Raw genomic sequence first — 25256 nt, 5'->3', positions numbered from 1 at the left:
GACAGGTTAGGATAAGTCAAAGAAATATATAAAGATGAAAGAAGGATGGAAAGAAAAGGATGGATTAGAAAAGATGAAAATAAAACTGCAAGCAGGGGAGTGCCTAAAGGAACTGAGTAAGAAGAGAATTGCCTTTCCTTTATCCGTCTCCCACCCTTTCTAAACCTGAAATCCTTTTCCTGGGCCATCTGCTATTCAAAGTCAGTCATCAGCAAAATCCACGACATCCACAGCCTCTTCTCTGGGCTTTCTTTCCATTTGCTTCCTTTTCTATCTGAAATCTGGCTCTCCACTGAGGACTCTGCCTCCCCCGCAAGACTCATTCCTTGCTGCTTTCTCCCTCATGCCCCTCCTAACCCTGGGCCTGCAAGAGGGATAGGCATCATCCTCTCTCCTCACTGCCATTTGTAAACCATTTTTCCTCCCTCCCCTGTAAAATGACTCACATTTGAATCCAATGTCGACAGAATGAACCACTCACTTCCCTCAATGCGGCTGTCATCTTCTGACCCTTACGGCACCCCTCTCCTTGCTTCTGAAACACTTTGACTCCTGGGGTGTGGCCACATTAGCCAGCCCTCCTGTCAAAACTTGCATTGATGTCTACATTTGCACATTTGATTCTTCTGAAATCAGGATTCTCAGCTCTGGGGCTTCCTTTCCTCCTGTGGCCGCCTTTCCCTTTCCAACTCCATCTTCCTCGTGCTTTCCTTGGCTCCCCCTAATCTTGCCTTGGTGGCTTCTTGGCTCTTTCCTAAACATGCCAGCCACACCCTCACCTCAGCATGTTTGCGCTTTTGCTTCCTTCAGCCCAGGATGTTCTTCTCCAGAATATCTGCATGGTTTGCTCCTTTCCGTCTTACAGATTTTTAGTCAAATTTCAGGAAGGCCCTCTTTGGTTATTCTATTAATATCTAACATTTTAACTCCCCTAACATTTTCTGTCTCCTTTCCTTTTATTTTTCCTCCTTAGGATGTATCATTACCAAGAATATTACATATTTTACTTACTTATCTATCATCTTTTTCTGCCATTAAATTAAAAAGCTCATTGATAGATTATTGTCTGTTTTATCATTATTATATCCCTAGATCCTAAAACAGTGCCTAGTATTTGATATGTGCTCAATAAATATTTGTGAAATGAGTGAATGAAAAAGAGAAAGAAAAGGCTATGCAAGAGTTAAATGGAGAAAATCGTGTTGTAAACTAATTGTTTCTTCTTAGAATAGAGGAGGGTGGGGACATCAGAAAGCCTAAGAGCTTGGTTACTTAATTATTAGGCTGTTTAACAAAATTCTTGCAAGTCTGTTCTCATTGGATGAGCAAAAGAGGACTCCAGAGATACGCCACATTTCATTCAAACATTATCCTCAAGTCTCTGCTTTTTCCTCACAGGTTAATTGTGCTTTATTGTGGGCATGGATTTGTGTCACAGCAGGAGGTTCAGGAAAAAACATACTCTAAGTGTAATTTGGGTGAGGAATGGAGAATAACACAATCCTATTAATTCAGTTAGTCATTCATTCAACAAACATTTACTGAGGTTATTATGTGCCATGAGCTATGCTGAGTGATGGGATGTGGAGGTGAAAAATAATAGTCCCTCTGTTTAAGGACTTACAATTTGGCCATGAAATCAGATATCTATGATGATGTCACATGGGAAAAGGTTTGAACGTAGTAGAGGTGTTATGGGAACACCTGAGAGGAAGCAACCAAGTCTTCTGCTCAGGAGCCTAGTGGAGTTGGGGAAGGATCAATGGAAACTGACCAAAAAGCTTTTCCTCTGGGTCTTAAACTGTGATCAAGAGGAGCACTCAAGAGGGTAAGAAATAGTAAATGTTCCATCTGGCTGAAACCAGGGTATGTGTGGTACTGAGGGAGAGGAAAGATGGTGGTAAAAGAATGAGGTCAGGCGAAGCAGGCAGGCAAGATCCCACCAGGCATTGCCTGCCCTTCCTTGGATGTCAAGCCTCATGAGAACTCTGAGTGGAGGTGGAGTGCACCTCAGTGCTGAGGGCAGTGTGAAGATTGCATTGAAGTATGAAGGAGAGGGCCAGAAAAACACCTCCACAGGTTCTCCCATCCCCTGGCCTTTCCAGACTTTCACTTTTACTCTCCATTCTGTTGTTAAGGTTTAGCTAAACTACAGTAGCTGGAATTACAGTGCCTTGGAGAAAGAGTTTCTGCCTCGTGTTTCATGATGTGCCAGATGGTCTAGACCCTTTCTTTCAGCCCCATAAACTCAGTGTGCTATGATGAAACACTTCTCTTTCTCTATAAGCAGGCAAAGGGAGAAAGCCTTGGGCATGCATGAGCATTTTCTTTCTCTTGGGCATAAACTGAAATCGATCCTTCTTCATTTGCTTCACCATCCACCTCACAAGGCGTCTTTGGGAACAGTCAAAGATGCAGGGTCTGTGAGGCCTGAGTGCAAGCCTTCCAGTCAGCAGGGTTTCTTCCACCTCTGTGTTTCTAATGGAACATTCTAGAAAATGACAGTCCATTTGTCTTCATGAAAACAGCAGGGATACCAATTACAGTGACTTGACTCTAAACTGGAAAACAATTTTCTCTGTTTGATTAAAGCCTCCCTTTTCTCAGCTATCCTTTTGGGGAAATCATTATTGTTTATTTACTTCTATTCCATAGCATTTTGTTCTTGTTTATATTCCTGATGCCTTTTTCAGTGCCTGGCACTTTGTAGGTTTCTTAGAAACATTGGTTGAATGAGCAAAGAAACTGCTGTAGCACCATTTTCTTTTTTTCTTTTTAATTTAATTTAATTTTCAGTACTGGGATACAGATGCAGCATGTGCAGGTTTGTTACGTGGGTAAATGTGTGCCATGATGGTTTGCTGCACCTATCAATCAACCCACCACCTACATATTAAGCCTCACATGCATTAGCTATTTGTCCTGATACTCTCCCTCCCTCTGGCCCCCTGACAGGCCCTAGTGTGTGTTAATTTCCTCCCTGTATTCATATGTTCTGATTGTTCAGCTCCCACTTATAAGTGAGAACATGCAGGTAGCACCATCTTCTACTTCAGAAGTAAATGCATATTTTTTTCTCAGTCTGGATGCATTCCAGCAGCTTCTTATTGACATATCCTTGTCAATTCTAAGTTGACCACCTCAGGAAAAAACATGCGGAACATCTTCCTTAAGTCAGTATATCAAACATGATCGTTTCTATCATTGCATTTATCATGACTATGATTTAGTCAGTAAATTCTTGGTTTTTGACGTAGGTTGACCAGACTTGATTTTGAGGATGTTAGCAGAGAAACACTGAAGACCCTGCAATAAAAAAATATATTTTCTAAAAGCTGAATTTTTAACTCATGGTTAAAAATTTAGCTCTTTTATTCACCAACTGCATAACCTTAGGCAATTTACTAGTCAGTACCTCCATTTCCTCATGTGTAAGTGGAAATAACACTGATCTCAGTAGATTAATGTGAGTATCAGATGAGAAATGTATGAATAGACCTTAGCTTACTTGATGCATAGTACGTTTTCTTGATCAGTTGCCATTCTTATTTGAGGCAGGTTGCTTCCCCTCAGGTTGCCTGCCTCTTCTCATCTGTATGAGATTCTGCCCTGCTCTTTATAATTTGAGTGTATAACTAAACTATACAGCTTGTCACAGTTCACAGTATTGATAGGGATGCAATTGCTTTTCTGGAACTCTTGAGGCTTGTGTCACATTTCCATGTGAAAACAAAGTGAAATCATTAAATTAGCTGCTTCCAAAATGTAAGGGAAGAGCTGAGGTAACTTGCGAAATGAGTCTTGTCCTTACCTTAGAAGGATTATTTGTTTCTAGAAAAATTCCCAGCAATCAGAATTTCAGAAGTTGAAAACATAATTAACATTTTAATGTTTTCTTGAACTCCAAATAAATACCCTTTATACCAAACGAAAACCAAGTAGTTAACCAATGGTGAACACTAATTATCACAGAGTAGCAAAACAAGCTGTTACCTATGCTCTCTCTGCTCTTTCACAGTTACTATGTTAAAGAATATTGCTTACAAACAAAGCTTGCAAGAGATGCTCTGTGTTTAGGAAATTGCAATTTTATAGCAAAAGAAAAACAAGAAAAAAGAAGTCACTGGATGCAGTGGAAATGATGATGAGATGATTGCCCTTATGTACCTCGGGGCCTCTAGGATGAGATTATGCACCAGCCACAGATGATCTCATGATGGCTAGGTTCTGTGGCACTCAGCAACTCACCCAGGGTGCGAAATCTAACCTTGTCCTCATAAATACGAAGAAATGCCTCATAAACCAAGGCAATTCGTTAAATGAAACTCCATGTCGAGTAAAATCCTTGTAAGTCAAATTGACTTATCTTGGGAGTTGTTCCATGTTGTACTCAATCTTAAATGTTTGTGTCCTTAAGAATCGCTTGGGCAGTATGTAAAAAGAACAGCAGGATTCCAGCCTTCAGAAAGACTGGAGATGCTTTGGAATGAGCGTCTTTAACAAGCACCTTAGGTAATTCCACTGAAATGCTTCAAGAAACCCTACTATTACAAAATAAAATACTGACAAGATAAATATTATAAATACAAGCGCACCTCTCTGAAGCATGGCTCATTTGTTTAGTAAATGATGCTTGCTTATTTCATGAAAATTCCTGCTATCTGCCATTATTTCAAATGCCTTTGTATCTGGCAGGAGTACAGAGTAATGGATTAAATTGCATTATTTTCTCTAGTCTGCTTCCAATGACTTCATTCTTTGTAATAAAAAATGATACCTTACATTTGGATAACACTTTGTTGTCTTCAAAACATATATGTGTGAAAAAATACATATGTTATATATTACACGCACACGCATACACATACACATACACGTATATATTTGAGTCTCATCACAAACCAATAAGCCAGGAAAGGAAGATTGTATTATATTTATTTTACAGGCACATTAGCTGTTGTTGGATGACCTGTTCGATATTGCACAGCTGGCAAGAAATGGAAAAATAAATGCCACCAACTTTGCTGACTCCCAGTTTAATGCAGTACTCCCTGCCTCACCCTGTTTGCTATAGTCTTTTTTTCCCCCTTGTATATGTTTGAGTTAACTTGTCTATCTCATAGAGAATCAGTCATTCCTCTCAACCATGAGAAGCCCCTCATTTCCATACTTCCCCCAACATGAAACCTAAGAAAAAAAAAAGATTAAAAGTGATACTTCTTTATAATACTATTTTTTTTCTTGTGAAAACAATTGTGTTTGTTTTTAAAGAACAATCAAGTACAGTTTTAGATGCCTACAGAGTTTATTTGCCTTGCTCCGGGGGTTCTGCTTTGTATTCCTGCAAATGATGCCTGACTTATAGAATAATATATTTTTTATTAAAGGAAGAATTTCTGAGGTCTTAGGTAATCTGGGGTTTTGATGAAAAACATCTCGAAGTAGCAACTGACATAAAAGGAAGAATGAGGTCCTCCTGGGTTCAAATATAATGTCACTTACTCCTTGGAGCCTCTCTCTGCTCATCTGCAAGGGTGAGGATAATATCTAGCTTGCATGGTTGCGATTAAATTTAAAATAACACATGTGAAATGTCTTGCACAGTTTCTAGCACAAACTTCTTAATTAAATAAAAATGAGATTTCAGTTCACTTAGTACAAATCTTTCCCCCTGGAAATATCCTCCATCCCTGAAAAGATATCACTAGCTATCTCCATGCAAAATAAACAAAAATAGGTTTCTATAGTTTGTGTGTGTGTATGTGTGTGCACATGTGTGTATATGCAATAATGTCTGGGTCATTTGTCTTTTTCTGTCTCTTTTATAAACTGAGCTGAGAAAGGAACTAATGGCTATTCAGTGTTTCCTATTGGAACACCTCTGACAACAGAAGCAATTTCTAAAAGCTTTTAATTGTGAGACTGAGAAGAGAGGAAGGATGAAAATACAGTACTTTTAGATGTTTCGAGGGCATGCTGGATGTGAGAGATAATAGGTAAGGGTTTGAAATTTTCAGATGGACTTTCTAGACCCTTGCCATTGCAATGGTGCCTTCCTTCTTCACCTTCACCAGTGTCACTGGAGCTGTTACACACAATTGTACCCATCAAGAGGACACTTTGGGGGCGGGGCTGAGCATTAAGAGCCAGAGGGAAGAGTGAGGTCATTTGGTTGGAAACTGGTTTTTGCCAGCGTATTACCTTCTCGTTTTCTTCCTGGTGGGGATCTAGACCCTTCTGGTGGGTAAGAAGTATACTGACAGAAAGGAAGGATGCCAGACCATTCCATGCCTGTCAGCCAAGGTGACTGAGCAGTGGGACCTGGCGGTTGGGACAGGGAGGGGGGCAGCCAAATAGTCAATGCTGATGCCCATTGCGCATGTCCTCGTGTGACCAGATCAAAGGCCTCCACCCAATGCCCCTGCACCTGCAGCGGCACAGACACTCCTGATGTCCAAGGCACCTGCACCCAGCAAGTGGGTGAAGCTCCCTCAGACTTTCACTAGAGGCACTTTTTTATTTTCTCATCCCTTTTTTTCTAGATTCTTATTCTTTTTCTTCTTTTCTACCATGCTAATCCCAATTCCCCAGTAAACTGTACTACTGAGGGTGGAAATGGTTCCTTCTCCTTCACCCCCGGTACCTCCTCAGTGCAGGATTCATTTCATCTTTTACTCAGGAGGTGGTGGCTGCGGGAAATCAAAGGGCCCACAGAAAAGAATGACTGCCAGGGAATCATTTCTCAAAGAAAACCTTTTTATTTTCCCAAAAAGCCTATGTTAAGTTGAATTTTTATGATTATCCTTAACCATTGTTTCAAGAGAGTGTTTTATTGTATCTGGTGACTTTAAAATAGGAAAAAATAATGTTTTAACTTACAAAGTACTGGTCCTTCAGGAAACTGATTTCATTGATAATTTTTTTTACACATTCTGGCAATTGTTTGCTTGTAAATGTAAATGCTATTTTCTAAATAGCATTTGAAACTGTTTCCTTCTGAAGTACAAAGACATGCATCATGACATCTCATTTCCCCTATTATTTTGCTTCATAAATTCCTTTTTCCACAGACTAAACAGCACTTTTTTTCTGGAGTACCATAATTATGAATTAGTGAGGTCCAAATAAGTGAGATTTTCCTGTGGCGACATGAAATAGGTTTGCAAAGAGCCTTTAACACTATATGAAATCTCTCTCAAATTCCCAGCTTTTCAACAGAATTCTCCAGTTATATCAAATCTTATAATTTCTAACTTTGTTTTCCCAAATTGTTCCCCAAACATAAATAGTCCTTTAAATAAAAATGACTGTTTTAAAGAGAAGAGAGAAGGAGGAAGAAAACAAGAAGATAATACGCTGGCAAAAGCCACAGTTTCCAACCAAATGACCTCACTCTTCCCTCTGGCTCTTAATGCTCAGCCCCGCCCCCAAAGTGTCCTCTTGATGGGTACAATTGTGTGTAACAGCTCCAGTGACACTGGCTGCAGATCATTGGAGACTCAGACATGAGTCATGGAAAGGTCTTCTTTTTCATCATTTTTAAGCGTGGAGTCATTCCCTCTAGGCATCAAGTGTCCCGTCACTAGAGGAGAGTAGACAAGAGCATCTTGTAGGAAAGGGGAAGAGGAACGGAAAAGCAAGTTGCAGGGTAGTGTGCTATGGTCTAAATAAACATGCAACGGATGTTTTACTCAGGAGCACATACATGTAGCAATAAGGAAATTATCACAAATGTGGACATTGGCAGAACTTTGTGCCTTGATGTGATTAGCAGCCCATTCTGTCAAATAACTACTCCCATTAAAAAATAATTGAGCAATTTTCTGTTAGCCTTTATTGTTGGCTATTCTTGAGTTTTGTGACCTTTAACAAGACATTTACCAGGCAACAGCCTTCATGGTGACTTATGACCATCCTAGTAACCTTTACTCTTCTTTCTCCCTTTCTCTTTCTTTCTTTTTTTTTTCTTTCTTTCTTTCTTTCTTTGTTTTTCTTTCTTTCCTTCCTTCCTTTCTTTCTTTCTTTTCTTCCTTTCTTTCTTTTTCTTTCTTTCTTTTCTTTCTTTCTCTCTTTCTCCCTTCCTTCCTTTCTTTCTCTCTCTCTCTCTCTCTTTCTTTCTCTCTTTCTTTCTTTCTTTCTCCCTCTCTCCTTTTTCTTTCTTTCTTTCTCCCTCTTTCTCTTTCTCCCCCTCTCTCTCTCCCACGTCCTTCCTCCCTCCCTCCTTCCTTTCTTCCTTCCCTCCCTCTCCCTTCTTCCCTCTATTTTCTTTTCTTCCTTTCTTTTCCCCTTGCTTTTTAGAAACTTTCAAATGGTCCAATCAGGAGGAAATTTGTAAACTAAATTCTCTCTTAAACTTTTTTTATGTTGGAAAGTTCAAAACAAATCTTTGGCATTTAGATACTGGAATTCCATCATGTGAAAAGTTGCTTGTTAATAGCATAATGGCAATAGTTTCAATAACACAGTAATGCATAGATTTGCGTTTGTACAATAACAAATTCAGAATAGTTGTTACCAATAGGAAGGAAGTATAATGATGTTGGAGGGACATATACGGGAGACATTAATTGAATCTATAGTGACTTATATTCTGGAAAATCTTAAAAATTTTTGATAAAGTTGGGCAGAAGATATAAAGTTTTTTTATCATTATAGCTTTCAAATGTAATGTATATGATTGTAATTTTTCAAAAGTGTTTCAGAAAATAAGAAAACCAGCCGGACATGGTGGCTCATGTCTGTAATCCCAACACTTTGGAAGGGCAAGGTAGGAAGATTGCTTGAGGCCAAGAATTTTAGACCAGCCTGGGCAACATAGTGAGACCCTGTCTCTATAAATTAAAATTTTGTTTAAATTAGCCTGACATGGTGATAGATGCCCATAGTTTCAGCTAGTCAGGAGGTTGACGCAGGAGAATCACTTGAGCCCAGGAGACCGAGGCTATAGCGAGCATGATTGTGCCACTGAACTCCAACCTGGGTGACTGAGTGAGACTGTCTCTAAAAAAAAAATTATAAATAAATAAATAATAAAAGAAAAGAAAATCATTTCACCTCTCACCAGGAGTCAGCCCTTCCCTGTCCATCTCACTGCTTTGCTTTTCTTCCTGTTTCACAGCCCTCTTGCACCTCAAATGCTCCCATAGAATTGAGTCTTGAAAAACATTTGAAATTTCCCTCCAGTTATAATCACGAAGTACTTGTTTTATTAATGGCATATACATATATTTATAAATAGGGAACATCTTTATGAGATACCTGATTTTCATAGGAGAAGGCTAGAGACCCAATACTATAATTAGTGGCTGGCAAATGCTTGTAAAATTTCGTCTTTCTGTAAATCACTGAGATAAGAAGTAGGAATGCTAGATAGTCCCTATTCTAAAGGATTTTGCAATCTAGGAAGGGGTATGACACAGGTTCCACCAACTTGTGCAATTTCTGTAGCAGTTAAGGAGAATTGTCAGTGTAAATTAGTCTCAAAACTGAATTTTACATCATTAAAAATCTATAAGGTGGGTATTGTCAACTCCACTGTTATGAATTTATTCTTCAGATATACTTGTACATGATTTATATATAAGCTTTGTTCGTTATAACAAAAGACTGGAAATAACCAAAATATTCATCAACCTGGATCTGATTAAAGCTTTTGAACTCTTTAAGGGCCTTAACTAGATTTATGGATTTGCAGATCCCTTGCTCACTGGACAATCTGACCCCTAGTGAGTGAGTGAGGTATTTATGCATTTGGTCTGAATTGAATCACTGACTGATTAGGGTAGAGAACTGGGGGTCCATAGTGAATACCCTCCTATGAGAAGGAATAAAGTTCTCATGTATTTGCCTTTCAAAGGACAAATTATATTTTGCCATTGTTACTATCTGGGACCCCAAACTACTACAAACCATTGATATTTTAAATAACAAAATGTATGACCACTGCTCAGTAGAGCTCCAGTGGAACCTGCTTTAAAGCATAAACAAGAATTATTTCTAGTTAACAGAATTACTGTTGATATGCAAATGGTTCTGCATAAATGGCTGTAAGTGCAGGAGAATAACTCACTTTTTCAGTAGGCTGAACACCCCTTTTGGGTTTACCTTATGTATTTGTTTTGATAATCCTTTTTTTGGTACAATAATGACTTAAGCCAAGTCACTTTCTAATAATATATTGCAATATGAAGTTTTGAATATCAAACTTTATAAGGATTTATACTATTTATTTTCCCTCTAGAGAAGCTGTGAAGGAGGAGTTTTAGCTTTTAGCAGTATGACTCCAGAAAAATATTGCAGATCCCCATTCTCCTACCTGACTATGAGGTATATATTTATAGACCTGCTATTAGCATATGTGAATGTCTCCAATCTAATGATTACACATTGTTAGCATTCTAGAATTCCTGTAGGTGCTATCTCATGTAAAGCTCCTATGTTGCCATGTATTCTTTTCCTTCTGAATGCATGGAATTTCAGTTGGACTGATTAAAATGTGAATATGCAGGTCTGCAGAAGGGTGGGTTGGTAGCAGGCTACAGAGAGAAACTTCTTTTCTCTTTGAAACCTGCTATGGGACTTTCTTTTTTCCTTAGAAAAGCGTATTCTTTGAGAATTTTAAAATATATAAAGAAAAAGAAAAAAGTTTTGTGAAAATGTTTTGTTAAATTATTATTTAACAAAAAGTAGATGACTATTTGTTTAAATATGCATCTGGAAATGGCCATCAGGAATGAGGCAGTCACCAGCATCTCAAGATGAACCTAACTGCACTCCCACCAGCTTGATGTTGGTGTCACTTTGAGTAGCAGTGATTTCACACTAGCCCTGTGTGTCCTGTGTATGTGTTCTGTCCACTTTCCTACAGGGCAGGCTGTATGATGATACCAAGAATTGCAGAGTGCAATTTCACCTCCAGTCTTGGTGTGGGCACTCACGTCTTATAATCTAGCATTTCTAAGGTCCACTTTAGTTGAAGACTCTTTTGTAAAACTGTATTTGTCAACCTTTAAAAGCCCGTGGTGTGTGATCAACACAACCATCCTACAATTTCTTGTAACATTATTTAAAATTTCAAAATAAGTGGAACTAATATTATGCCTGAAACCAGATGAAACTCATTATAATATTGAGAATGCTTTTTTAAAACCACACTACACCACTCTGAACATTTAGGTATTTTGGGAAAGAGGATGAAAAGTTTTGAGAAATCTCGTCCACCAAGATTTCTGCCTGAACGACATCTGTCAGGGTGGGCAGTGTGCACGGGAAAGGCTACATAGCCCCAATCCACTTTATGGGACACAATTAGAAACTAGCTGGTTGAGGAATGGAGTTGGACTCCTGTGGTGAGCTCAGGATTTGCCCCTTCTCACACAGAACAAATGTCTTTAATTTTGTTTCCTGTTTTTCCCGTCTTTCCCCTTAGAGCATTGTGTGCACTGGCCGGCGTCAATGGCATCCAGACCCCGTCTTAGTCCACTGCATCCAGTCATGTGAGGTAAGATGGCCTCCCCTTCCCCAATGCAGACTAGAGAACTCAGGTGGATTTAATTTATGGAGCTTGAGTCCTTCTAATTTAGGACCCAGTCCCTCTCCTATTCCTCTGCCCTTTGTTTAATTTCTTAAATTAAGTTGGTTCCACAATCTTAAATTTACAGAAATTAGGAGCTCTGATTTTTGTTTTGTTTTGTTTTAGCAAAATCTTTGGAGATCCCCTTTAAATGACTTAATAAAAGCTAACTTAAAAAGCAAGTCAGAATTATTTATGGTTTTGGGATTCTGTAACTGGGCCTTGTTTGAGCTTAATTCGCTCGGGGTTTTGGAGACTGATGGCCCACTGACAGGTTTGTTTGGCCAGCGCAGTGTCTAAAAACAATTTTCTTTTTGGTTGCCAACGTTTAAAAATCAGGATTTTTACATAAAATTCATGTGTGCGTATATAACATTACACACATACACACACATCCCAAATAAAAATAAATATTTAAAACTCTGCACAAAGATTTGTCTCTTGAAAAATAAGACTAGCTGGCAACCATGATGACAATTAGCTGGATCCGAGTAGCAGCTGCAACCCCAGAGGGGCAACTCTCTCCAGTTAGCACAGCTTTTACTTTCCCTATGGCTACTTACCTGGTGGGCGCCCCTTGTTTAGACTAACTGCCTGGGTCATGCAGGCATCTATGTTTGCAATCTCTTAGGTAGACCTGTTATCTACTGTTGATTAACCAAACTAAACCTTTACCACCTCAAGAAATCTTGTCCACTTCTTCACATAGTAGATTCCCCAATCAGTGCTGGGATGTAGGCTGCTGTGATTTCTTTAGCTAGATTAACCGAAGTTAATTTTAAAAGTCAGGAATAGGGCAGAGTATTTCTAAGAAACAATGACCCAGAAATTCTGTCATAGGGGAAGGAGATGCTTACACACACACACACACACACACACACACACACACACACACACCATTTAAGCCCTCCCACCCTAAGAATAGCCAGTGACAAGTACAAGCATTCTCGTCTCAGTCACAACAGGTTTTGTCATCCACATCTCACATTGGAAGGAAATAAGCCACTTAGCAGCAATGCTTGGGTAATTCTGGCTCCTGTAGGTGCTTCAGAGAGACCCCTTTAACTGCCCTGATTTCCAGCTTCTTCCCTGATGCACACCCAACCCACATGCATATTAAGTTCATTCTTCTGTATCTCTGTGTTTCTTGATCTAATTCTGGGAATCCAGGATCCACATGAGACTGGAGAGGGGGAAAGGGTGGGGTTTGAGAGAAAAGGGAAAACTGGGTGGGGAAATGATACCAATAAAACAGCACTCTGCGAGCGCATCAGGAAAAATGCTAGCATGGAGTGTGCTTTGTTATGGTGTGGGCCAACAAAACAGCTCATCTTCTGCCATCATTAGAAAAACAGATGGCAGCGGGGTGGGGAGGCGGGAGAGAGGAGGACTGAATCATCCACTGGGCAGGGGGTAAGAAGGAGGGAAGAGAGGAGGCCAGGGAAGGAGGGAGATAAACAGACAGAAGACTGGGGAGCTGGGAACAGATCAAAGGGATCCTGAGAATTCCCTTCTGCTGCTTCTATGCATGATCTCAAGTGGGATAGTGGATGACAGGGCTTGGAGCTGGCTTCCGTGTTTCCCGGAAGGTTATAATACAGACCTTTTCCCATTTGTTCTCCCCTCCTCTCTGCACCCCAGCACATCAGCGGGGTCACTTATCCAGAGCTTCCTAGGCTGTCATCAGTCCCTTTGTTGATGTGACAAGGAACAAAAGCTCCAAGTCTCCTCTGCCTGTCTGCTACCAGGCAACAGCTGTTGGTTCCCCTGCTCCAGTGGTTCTCAGCATCACCTGGGAACCTACTGGAAATGCACATTCTCAGGCCCCCAAACATCTACTCGATCAGAAACTGGGAGTGGGGCCCAGCAGACTGTTTTAACAAGCTTGCAAATGATTCTACAGCTTGCTAATACTTGAGAACCACCGCCCCAACTGAGAGTTTGTTGTGCAGCAATAATTGTAGCCAACATTATTTAGCCACTTTGAGGGTGGAAGGAAGATGCAACAATACAGGTAAATCAATCCCCTAGGAAAGGAAGGGGAACTGGACAGGAGAGGAGAAGGAGAAACAACTCTGAAGAAATAAGTAATAAGAGATGCAAAGAGGCGGGGTGAAAATGAGAAAGAAAGGACAAGAGAGGCTGAAACTGGCATGCTCTAGGGGCAAATTGGCAGACACTTAATTCTTTACTGGAAAAAGTCAGCAAAATATATTAGGGAGAATAGAAGACTGTCAGGGACAGATGGAGGGAAAACAGACCAGAGGCAAGATAAAGCAAAGCGGGCCAGGTAGGAGAGAGGAAGTTTTTAAAAGTGCAGCACAGAAATCTGAGCTCAAATCAGGTACTTTGTTACCCAGTATCTAAAAGGGTTTTCTTTTTTTTTCTTTTTTTTTTTTTTTTTTTTTGCTTCCCAGTACTGAATATCATTCTAAGAGGCCTCCTTTTGATATTTAGCCTTGTAAGGGTGGAGTGCCTCATTCATTATTTCTCCCAATAAGCCCAAGGCAGTAAATCCACCAGCTCAGTATCCTCAGCCCATATTGCCCTTCATGTTACTTCAGCACCTTTGTTTGTATCATATTCTCTTGGCATAAGGATTTGCTTTCAATTATCCACTATTCTGTGCTGCTTATGTTTTCTGAGGTGCCACTGAGACTTTCTTTAAAAACTCTTACCTAAATAAGTCCATCTTCTTATGTTAGGTCATAAGCCAATTTTTGCCGCTTATGTTTCCATTGTCCCAGCAAGAACACATGTATGCTACATATCTGCAATCCAAAATTGTTTGTACGTTCTATTCTATTTTTGTAGTTGTTGCTTGCATTTGGCCTTTGTGACATGAATGCTCCTTGGATCTTCTGTTTCTTTCGTAAACTTCATATGGGCAAGGAATGGCAACTTGCTTAATGGAAAAGTTTTGAAGTCAAACAACTCTAGATTCCAATCCTGGGTCAGCTGAGTAGTGTGAGCCTCTGTACCGGGAAGTGGGGCAACAAAGCTGTTTTAAGGAGTTGTTATGAGGGATGCATGTGATAGCATACATAAAGCATTTAGTGTCATGCCTGGCCCATAAGAGATTCTTATTGGTGTCATTTGTTGTGAGCTGTTAGCCACTTCGTGAATGTTTACTGAATGAGTAAAGCAGAAAGCAGGGGCATTGCTGCTGGTGTAGCCCCAGTATAATTAGTTGTAAACTCTGAGGATGTGAAAAAGGAAAGGAAAGGAAAGGAAAAGAAAAGGGAAACAAGTCACTCCCATAGAGACCCACTGAGAACCATAATTCGCGAATTCACACATTGATTGTGTCCAATCAATCATCAGGTCAGTTGGTCACCAGATCATTATATGCGTAGCTCTACTCATTCCTTACAGTTGCCCACACTGGTTGGGACCTCAACATTTCTCATCTTTTGCAGGAATTTCCTAATTGCTCTCCCTTCCCCCAGACCTGTGCCCATCAATTTCCTTCATTCTCTCTATTGCTATTACTGGGTTCTTTCTATTGTGTCTCTTCTGCTAAAAGTATCTCAGGAACTCCGCATTGTTTTCACATTTAAACCAGACTCCTTTGCAGGTAGTAACTGAGCCTTTGTCTTTCAACCTTCTGTCTCTTCAGATCTCTTTGTGCACACTCTACTCCAGACATAAAAAGCCTTTTCCAACACAGTATTCTAAAAAGTGGTTGGGCTTTGCACTGTCTGTTTGCTTGATCTGGGATTGAATATTTGTTCCACCTGTGGGGTGACACTGGACAAGTTGCATTAGATTCTTGTGCCCCATTACCCTCAACATAGTTTTAATAGAGTTTTTATAACAGGGTTTTCATTGTAATGCTTATTTCATAAGGTTGTAGTGAAGACAAATGAGTTATTATAGGCAGTGAGCTCAGTCTAATGTCTTGTACATAATTGTGCATTATAAATATTATCTATTTCATTATCCGTCACAGAAGTATTGTTGCCACATGTTACTTCACTCCCTGTATCTTCATGCATATTGAAACCCATTCCCGGGACTCATCCTGTGACCTATTTCTCTAAGCTAGTGATTCTCAGCTAGGGACAACTTTGCACCCACCACCTCTCTCACATTAGGGGAAATGTTTGAAGACATTTTTAGTTGTCACAACTGGGCGAATGGGGGGAGCTGCTGAAATATAATGGGTAGAGGACAGGGATGCTGCTGAACATCATACAATGCACAGGACAGCCCACAACAAAGAATTATCCTGCCCCAAATGCCAGTAATACTGCCCTGAGACACTGCTGTAGACTAACTCCTATTGATCTTTCAACACATTTTTCCAGGCATTTTTTCTACATGGAGTATTTAATGACTGGCACTCCACTCACCACACACCCTCAACCACAGATGGCTTATATAATCATACTCTGGTCTCTATTTTACCACTTATCACCTTAGGGAAAGTATTGGTTTCCTGTGTTTCTGCCTTAAGACACTGTAACTACTTACAAGCTAAAAATATTGTCTTTTCCATTATTATATCTTAGCTACTCAACACAATGTTTGAAATAACTGGGGCTCAAAAAACATTTATTGATTGAAAGAGTAATTTAATTTGCACATGGCTTTTAAAATTACAGATAAAATTTAAAATTATAGATATGCAAATATTTTATGATAACTGTATAAAAGTCCTGTTAAATGCTTATCCAATAAAGTGTACTTTCTTCCCAGCACAGAGAAAGGAAGAGAGGAAAAGAAAGGAAAAATGGTTTTCCTCATCTCCTGGGGTAATAATTGAATGAGTGTTCACTCCATCCATGAACACTGTGATACTATGAGATAATAGATTATCTTCTTCTTTCCCTCCCTCCCTTCCTTCCTTCCTTCCTTCTTTTTCTCTTTGCTTTTATCTTTCCTTTTTTCTCTTTCATAAAGCCATATTTATTAATTCTACCAAAGTCCACAATGCTAGATTCTACTTAAACCAAGAAGATTTTGTTCTCTAGGGAATGTACCTAGGGATAAAGACTTATCTTATACTTATGGTATCCTTTTACATAGAACTGATTAGTTTTCTTCGTACTTATGGGCTGGTTAAAATCCACCTAATTCTTGACTCTGCTTTCTCTGTGAGCATGTATTTCTTGTAAGTTGATCCTTTTCTTCCCAGCAGTCTCCATTTTGAATTACAGTTTTTGATAATCTCTCTTCAACTCTTTGCTGGTAGAGTTGTGCCCTTTCTTTTTTTCATTTTTTTATTTTTTATTTTTATTATTATTATACTTTAAGTTCTAGAGTACATGTGCACAACGTGTAGGTTTGTTACATATGTGTATACGTGCCATGTTGGTGTGCTGCACCCATTAACTCGTCATTTACATTAGGAATATCTCCTAATGCTATCCCTACAGGCAACCTACAGAATGGGAGAAAATTTTTGCAATCTACTCATCTGACAAAGGGCTAATATCTAGAACCTATAAAGAACTCAGTCAAATTTACAAGAAAAAAACAAACAACGCCATCAAAAAGTGGGCAAAGGATATGAACAGACACTTCTCAAAAGAAGACATTCATACAGCCAACAGACACATGAAAAAATGCTCATCATCACTTGCCATCAGAGAAATGCAAATCAAAACCACAATGAGATACCATCTCACACCAGTTAGAATGGCCCTTTCTTTTTAAAAAGAGAAAGCTTCAGAGAAGAACAGAGGCCAAGTGATGTCAGAGAATTAGGTTCAAATTCTGACTCTACCCTTCATTAGCTATGCATAGTACCTGTCAGGCTTTCTCTTAGAACTTCTGTGAGAATCAGGGGAAATAACTGATTTTAATGTGTTTTATGAATTGTCAAATAATAGAACATACTAGCAGTGATACTGCCTAAGGAATGATACATATAACTTTGTGAGGACAGGGTCATATTGAAACAAGATATTAAGAAGCACACCGGGGCCTGTCATGGGGAGAGGGAGGAGGGATAGCATTAGGAAATATACCTAATATAAATGACGAGTTAATGGGTGCAGCACACCAACATGGCACATGTATACATATGTAACAAAACTGCACATTGTGCACACGTACCCTAGAACTTAAAGTATAATAAAAAATAATAATAATAATAAAAAAATAGTTTCCACTGAAAAGCCTGCTGCCAGTCATTAAAAAAAAAAAGAATCAAGGCCAGGCACAGTGGCTCGCCCTGGTAATCCCAGCACTTTGAGAGGCTAAAGCAGGAGGATCACTTGAGGCCTGGAGTTTGAGCCCAGCCTGAACAACATAGCAAGACCCGCATCTTTACAAAAAATGAAAAGTTAGCCAGCTGACTATGGTCGTATGCACCTGTGGTCCCCAGCTACTCAAGAGGCTGAGGTGGGAGGATCACTTGAGTCCAGGAATTTAGGTCATGGTGAACTGTGATCATGCCACTGTACTCCAGCCTGGGTGACAGAGCAAAACCCTATCTCTCTTAGGGAAAAAAAAAAAAAAAAAAAAAAAAAGGAAGCAATTAAATTACATCTAGTTTATATCTTTATGACTTTTTATTATATACTGCAAGTATCCATGGTTAATTGATATCCTTGGGGCTACCAATGCAACTTACAAGGCCTTTTAAAGTTTGGGAGAAAATTTCCAATAACTCTGTCTGAGCCTGAGCTGCCCAAGTCTCTAAATTCAATGCATACCTTTGTAGATGCCTATCCTCTCATCTATCACATATTTCAAGGTTATCCAATAGGTCTATTCTTCCCGTAGTCTACCAACTCCTGAGTGGCAGGAGGTGTGTTTTGTTCACTTTTGTATTCTCTTTGAGAGACGCCTAATTCTTTAGTGACAACTGCTTCTATTCCCCTAAAGACAGAGATGGAAAGTTGCAGACAGAACTTTGACTTTGAGAGTCTTAAATGGAAAAGACTGAATCAGTTTTCCATGAAGTTGCATCATGGAAGTAAAGTAGGGACAAGATAGATGAAGAAGTAGAAAATAAAAACCCTGTCATGAGTGGAATCAAAAGGCCTTGTAACCGCAGTGAAAGTGGCATGGGCTGGCAGAAGCAAAGGCTTTACACATAGCTCCATCTCTGATTAGCTATTTCCTTGGGTAAGTCAGTTAACTTTTCTGAATTTAAGTGTCCTTAGCTTTTAAATTAAACAGATAAAATTCATCTCTAAAAATTGTTGTGAAGATTCAGGTTCAGAAAACTGTGGAGACTTGTGGTTTGAGGACTTCAGATAGGTCACACCTCAGTAAAGCATGGTTGTGCTAATTTTTCAGAAATAACGGCAAACCTGCTCTTGTTTCTGGGAATGTTTTGCCTTCCAAGTAGATTTTGGTTTTCATTACACCCACAGGTCCTTCTCTTATAGGTCTTCTTTTCAGCTTTACAGAATTCTTCTTGGTTAGCCTCAACTTCTTATTCACTGGATGGATTAGGTTTTGGAAACCTGTTAGTACTTCCGTCCTTGACTTTCAGTTCAAGACCAATCCTGGTTTTGGATTTACTACTTCTACCATGGGACTAGCCTGCCTGCAAGAGAAAACTCAGTCTAAGATAGGATGGATATGACAGTCAGGACATGATAAAGGATTCACAAGTACCTACTGTATGAATATTTGATAAACATAATTGAGTATGTGATAAAGGTTAGTCAAATTGCGTTTATCAGTAATGCTGAATCACTTCTGTTACTCAAAGCGCAAGGATGCTTCTCCCCACTATTAATTTTCATAGAACAGTGACAGGCAATACACACATGTGTACATGTTGAGAGGGCAAGAAGCTGAGCTGGGCTGGAGAGAGAGTTGGTAAAGGACTGTTTAATAAGACCAGTAAGACCCTTTACATCCCCTACCTAATTATTTTGATTTTCTTGAAAGAATGAGGAGCTGTCAAAAAAGCCAAGCAGTATTTGCCATTTTAGGAAAAAAAGGAGTTGAACAATAAGAGCTACATGCCTACAAGTTTGATATTTTCTTTTTCTTTCTTTCTTTCTTTTTTTTCTTTTTTGAAGGAGCCTCACTTTGTCGCCCAGGCTGGAGTGCAGTAGGACGGTCTCAGCTCACTCCAACCTCTGCCCTCTGCCTCCCGGGTTCAAGCAATTCTCCTGCCTCAGCCTACCGAGCAGCTGGGACTACAGGCACATGCCAACATGCGTGGCTAATTTTTGTATTTTTAGTAGAGACATGGTTTCATCATCTTGGCCAGTCTGGTCTCGAACTCCTGGCCTCAGGTGAACCACCCATCTCCGCCTCCCAAAGTGCTGGGATTACAGGCATGAGCCACCATGCCTGGCCAAGTTTGATATTTTCTACTAGAAAAAGTTTTAGAACAAATTTCTCTAAGTACAGGCCCTATATTTGTAAGGAACATGCTCTCCTATACTGATGCTGTGTTCTGTGAAAGAATCAGTGAGGCCTATAAGATAAAGTAGAAGCAACTTCTTACATTTAGTAGATATGTTATTCTGGCCCAAATGATGTACTCTTGCCTTCAGAAGGCAGCTAAAGGAGTTGACACCATCTTGGATTATTACTACATTCTCTGTTGAATTGGAAGACCCAGCCAGTGGAACGTCCAGGGCTTTCTCTGGTCACACCTTGTCTTTAAATGTTTCACATTGGCAGTGGATTCAGCTGATAATGTAAAAAATATGCTTAAGAATTACATGGGGTGAGGGGTACTTATTTTTAAAATGCAGATTCTTAGGTTCTGCCCCTCCCTCCCAATTCTTATATGTCAAGTCGGCTGTGAAGTACAAGAATTTGCTTTTTTAACAAATACTTCAGGTGCTTCTAATGCAAGTGGTCCTCAACTGTGCTTTGAGAAACACTAGGCGGGGATTAATTCATATGCTAGCAAATAGTTGTATGGCAGTGTCCAGCTCGCATTTTGGGAGAAAAGGAATCATCTTCCAGTGGTTCTCAAATAAATGAAGAAATCACTTGGAATAGAATAAAGTTCAAAAAGGTCAAGGATAGAAGTAAGACTAGCTGACAAACAGTGGTAAAAATGAAATTATCCTAAGCCAGAAAAAGGTGAATTGTTTTAAAATTATAGTTATTTTTTTAAAAATTATGACTTATCCTGGGTAAACAGCAGCATGGCTCTGGTCTTGAAACAACAAGTCACATGGAAATAACTATAAGTGAGATTATCAGAAAACCTGAGTATTTCATTGTTTTGTCATTAATCTCACCATGGATCTCATTCTACTTTCTCTCTAGGGTTAGCTTCCACAGGGATTAGAAAATACGGAACACGTTGAAGACCAAAAAAGTGATATAAAAAGATTAATAATAATAATACCTTTGGAAAAAATCAAAAGAACTGAGGTTTTCAAGTCTAAAATGAGAAGAATAAAGGTTAATGTGGTAAATATGTTCATGAATTGAATATTTTGCTTAGAGAAAAGTTAGCAGTCACCATCCCCCAGTGAGAACAGAAGAGAATATAATGGGCTTAAAATACTGAATGAACTAGTTAAAGTAAATCTATGTGAGAATATCCTAAAAGTGTTAAACTTTATACAAGGTTATAAAGGGAGGCGTTGAAAAGGCATGTTAGTCTTTGGAGAGTTTTAAAATGATGCATATTCTCCCTCTCCGACATGGTTACACATTTGCTTCTATCTCAAACACCGCTGATAGTTTGGTATTCTCTTTCCCTGTAAATCTAGGACTCCATGGATTTAAATGTGTGTATATTTGTGTTATCTTAAAGCAGTCAATAGAGATATTTTATGTGTCTTTATCATCTGAGTACTACTTCCAAAGGAATTTATGTAGGAAGGAGCTGAGAGTAGAAAGGTGGGGCCTTGGGACAAATTTAACTTCATTGGAGTGGCTGGATTACTGAAAAGGAGGTGGAAAGTTGTATTGTTTTTACACATTTAGTAGTTGATACCAACAATGGCTCCATCACTAATTCATTCCATCTGTTACACCATTCCTTGGATTCTTTCTTCTCTGTTGTCTTGGACCTCTCTCTGCCTCCCTTTTATTATTTATATTCCAGATGGTAGCCCTGTTAGCTGTGTCTGGAACACGTACTTATTGATCACTCATGGGCACTGCCTGCTTTACTGCTGCAACTCTATGGGATGCAGAGGCCAATATATAACTCATGTGGTGGAAAATAAGGGCATAAAAATTTAGGGGTTTTGTACCATTTTTCTTGCCCAGAGTTTTAGCCAAGAAGAGGTAGAAAGTAGCTGAAGCCTGACTAACAAGTCCTAATTGAGGGGATATACTTCATTCTGGGATGTGAAAGGCTGCATATAGGCCTGGAAATGAGAGGATCAGAGGAGGGGGATAGGGAAGGTTAACTTGCCGGAGACATTGACCGAGGAATAGTAGCAATCATGGGCTTCTGCATCGTGTGTGACCCTTTCAGAGGAAGGGTTTTGTCACTTTGTAGAGTTTTGTCTCCTTATTTTTAGGAAGTGATGCAAATTGTGTGTGTGTGTGTGTGTGTGTGTTACAGTTCTTCCCATTTGACCCTTTGAAGCACCCCTGTAGTGTGGTAAATCTTTCAGCACATTCATAAATTCTAGAGCTCTTTGTTCTAAAAAGTGAAATGAAATATGTGGCTAAGAGACTCGAGTGCAGACTCCCCACATACTCTGTGGCAGTGGAAATGGGCTCAGGCCCACCTTTAGGAAAACAGGAAAGGGATTTTCTCCCAAGGTTACATACTTCAAGACAAAAGTGAGGCAGGCAGTTTTGCATCATCCACAGAGCTCAGATGCTCAGGACTTCCAAGTGACAGCAGTTGAAACCTGGACCTGTGAAGAATTGGAATGGTTTAATGGGGAGTGGTTCCCCACCTTTTTGGAACCAGTGACTAGTTTCATGGAAGATAATTTTTCTATGGACATTGTGGGCTGGGGGAGTTTCAGGATGAAACTATTTCACATCAGATCATCAGGCATTATTTAGATTCTCATAAGGAGCGTGCAACCTAGATCCCTCACATGCACAGTCCACCATAGGGTTCGTGCTCCTATGAGAATCTAATGCTACCACAAATTTTACAGGAGGCAGATCCAGGCTGTAACACTGGCTCCTCCACCACTCACCTCCTGCTGTGTGGCATGGTTCTAACAGGCAGCAGACCAGGTTGGGGACCCCTGATCTGGGGCAGTAGTGTGGTTCTGGACCAGTGGCAGCAGCCTCACCTGGGCACTTGCTAGAAATGCAGAATCTTAGACCCCACTCTGGACTTCTGAATCAGAAACTTTGGGGGAGAGGTCCAGCATTCAGTTTTACCAGGCCTTTCAGAGGACTCTGATGTACTTGCAGGTGCAGGATTTGCTGGTCTAGAGTGTGGGGAAAATAGTAGCAGAAAAGTAACAGTTTTGAGGGACCTGAAGAATACATCAACACTAAGGTTGCTTCTCTGATCCCAAATCTCTTCCCTTTCTGTTCCCCTGAGCTTCATAATGAAACCTGTTCAACTCTTCCTTCCTCAGTCTTTTCTGTCTGTAAGACTTCTATTATTACACTTTAGTAATATATTTTTCATCAGTGGATAGTCACGGATTACTCTTAATAAATATCAAGGCTTGACAGCATAATCACAGCCCAAAATGGACTTAGATGTGTGACCAGATGGAATTGCTTCTGCTCTTTCAAAAAGCATCTCACTTGAGTATGTCTCTATGAATTCTTATTATAAAGATAAAAATGAATCTTATTTGTGATATCGGCATAAAAAAACCAATGTTCTATTTCAACATCATCACTGGTGCACTGTGTGATTGTTGTTTAACTTCGTTTCTTTTTTATTTAGATGTTGTCATATAAATAATAGCCAACAATTAAACTTCTCTTTGCCACACTTCAGCTGTTTACAAATCGGATATAATAATCATTCCTCCCCTGTTTCTCAAAAGGCACATCTTCAGGGCTTATTTTTCTTTTAATTCTTGCCAGGTTTTTTAGGATCTATTAGTGAAAAGGGGTTATAAAAGTGCTAATTAGGATAGGGATAATAATGGCCTAGAAGCCAATAATAGGGACAGCTACTAGACTTCTAGCAGGGATGGTGTAGGTCCTTACAAATCTAAATCTAAAAATGTGTTAGACATATTAAAATCCAGAGAAAAATTGAAAATTTGCTTAAGTTGGAACTGTCTTCCAGGCTCACTACCCGCCAAATTCTAATCCCCTTGAGATTTGTTTGTGAATTTCACTGCCAGTTTTGTGCAATATCTGCACCAGCCTAAAATCCCGGCATGTCTTTAAGCTTGTCTAGAGTCCCATTTGGTTCAGGGCTCAACTTCAGATTCTCCAGCTGGAATCTCTGAAAATCAGACTCCAAATGTTAATTAGGACTAAGTTTTCATTTGAAAGCTAAAACCATTGCACCCCTACGCCCCCACCTTTCCACCTCCAACTTTTTAAAAAAGTGAAACATTAAAAGCACAACCAACCGTGCAAATTGTAAAACCTCATCTAGATTAACAACATTCGTGAGTTTATGCTTGTCTAAAACTCCTCTGGAGCCGTGCTGTGACTTCCTGGTGGGCTCTCTGACAGGCTGCATTTTTGCTTCTTTTGTCCTCTTGGCCTCCTGGGTGGGCCACTTTCTCACTCTGTTAATTTTCTTTATAACATCTGTTATCCCTTTTTCCTCCCACTCCACCCTTTTTCTGATTTATTCTGGGCTTTTTGGTTTCCTTTTTTTTTTTAGGAGGGTTCTTTTTCTCTTTCACTGTCCTTCCTTTTTTAGCCCAGACTTGCAGATAATTTAAATATTACTCGCCTGAAGAATTGCCATCACAGAAATGCTACTACCTTTTCTTTAACCTGCCAGACCTTCAACTGCTTCTCGATGATTTTGCTGAAGTTATAGGAATGGACAGCATGCGAAATTATGTCTATGGATAACTCTAGCTTCTCCTCTTTTCGCAGGGACTTTGCTCAACTAAGACTTCTAATTGTGCTTCAAAGATGTGTTTTAAATGCATTCTAATAATGGCACAAATACAATATTGAGATTATTCGTGAATCCTATAAGGCATTGCTTATTTTACAATTTAACATCATGGTAATTGTTATAACTTCTTAATTAAATAATCCAATAGAGAAGCTCTTTCAGGAAGTTTATAAAATTTGAACCATTTCCAATTCATTCTACTAGCATAGATGTTCTTTTAAGTGAAATTATTTTATTAAATACTTATTTATTACAAGGACGGAGTGCTAGCAATGCATTTTACTAATTTTCTTACACCTTATTTTTTTTTCCTTAAACTTTTAAGTTTAAGGTATATGTGCAGGAAGTGCAGTTTTGTTACATAGGTAAACATGTGCCATAGTGGTTTGCTGCACAGATCAACCCATTACCTAAGTATTAAGCACAGTATCCATAAGCTATTCTTCCTGATGCTCCCCCTCCCCCAGCCACTCCTGCCCCAACAGGTCCCAGTGTGTGCGTTGTTCCCCCATTCTGTTCATGTGTTCTCATCATTCAGCTCCCACTTATAAATGAGAACATGTGGACTTGATTTTTTGTTCCTGCGTTAGTTTGCTGAGGATAACAGCTTCCAACTCCATCCATGTCCCTGCAAAGGACATGATCTCATTCCTTTTTATGGCTGCATAGTATTCCATGGTGCATATGTACCACATTTTCCTTATCTAGTCTATCATTGATAGTCATTTTGGTTGATTCTATGTCTTTGCTATTGTGAATAGTTCT

The 25256-nt window shown here is 39.5% G+C and overlaps 1 protein-coding gene across 1 annotated transcript in view; it reads left to right on the top strand.

The window, feature by feature from the left end:
* PAPPA2 (pappalysin 2) overlaps positions 1-25256 on the top strand; it is a 301019-nt gene that overhangs the window by 243299 nt on the left and 32464 nt on the right. The window contains exon 21 of the mRNA XM_025354616.1: positions 11429-11500. Coding sequence (XP_025210401.1) covers positions 11429-11500 — 72 coding nt within the window. The remainder of the gene's footprint in view (positions 1-11428; positions 11501-25256) is intronic.

The sequence above is a fragment of the Theropithecus gelada genome, chromosome 1 (assembly GCF_003255815.1).
Source record: "Theropithecus gelada isolate Dixy chromosome 1, Tgel_1.0, whole genome shotgun sequence".
Classification (NCBI taxonomy): Eukaryota; Metazoa; Chordata; class Mammalia; order Primates; family Cercopithecidae; genus Theropithecus; species Theropithecus gelada.
This window is presented reverse-complemented; position numbering and strand designations above follow the sequence as displayed.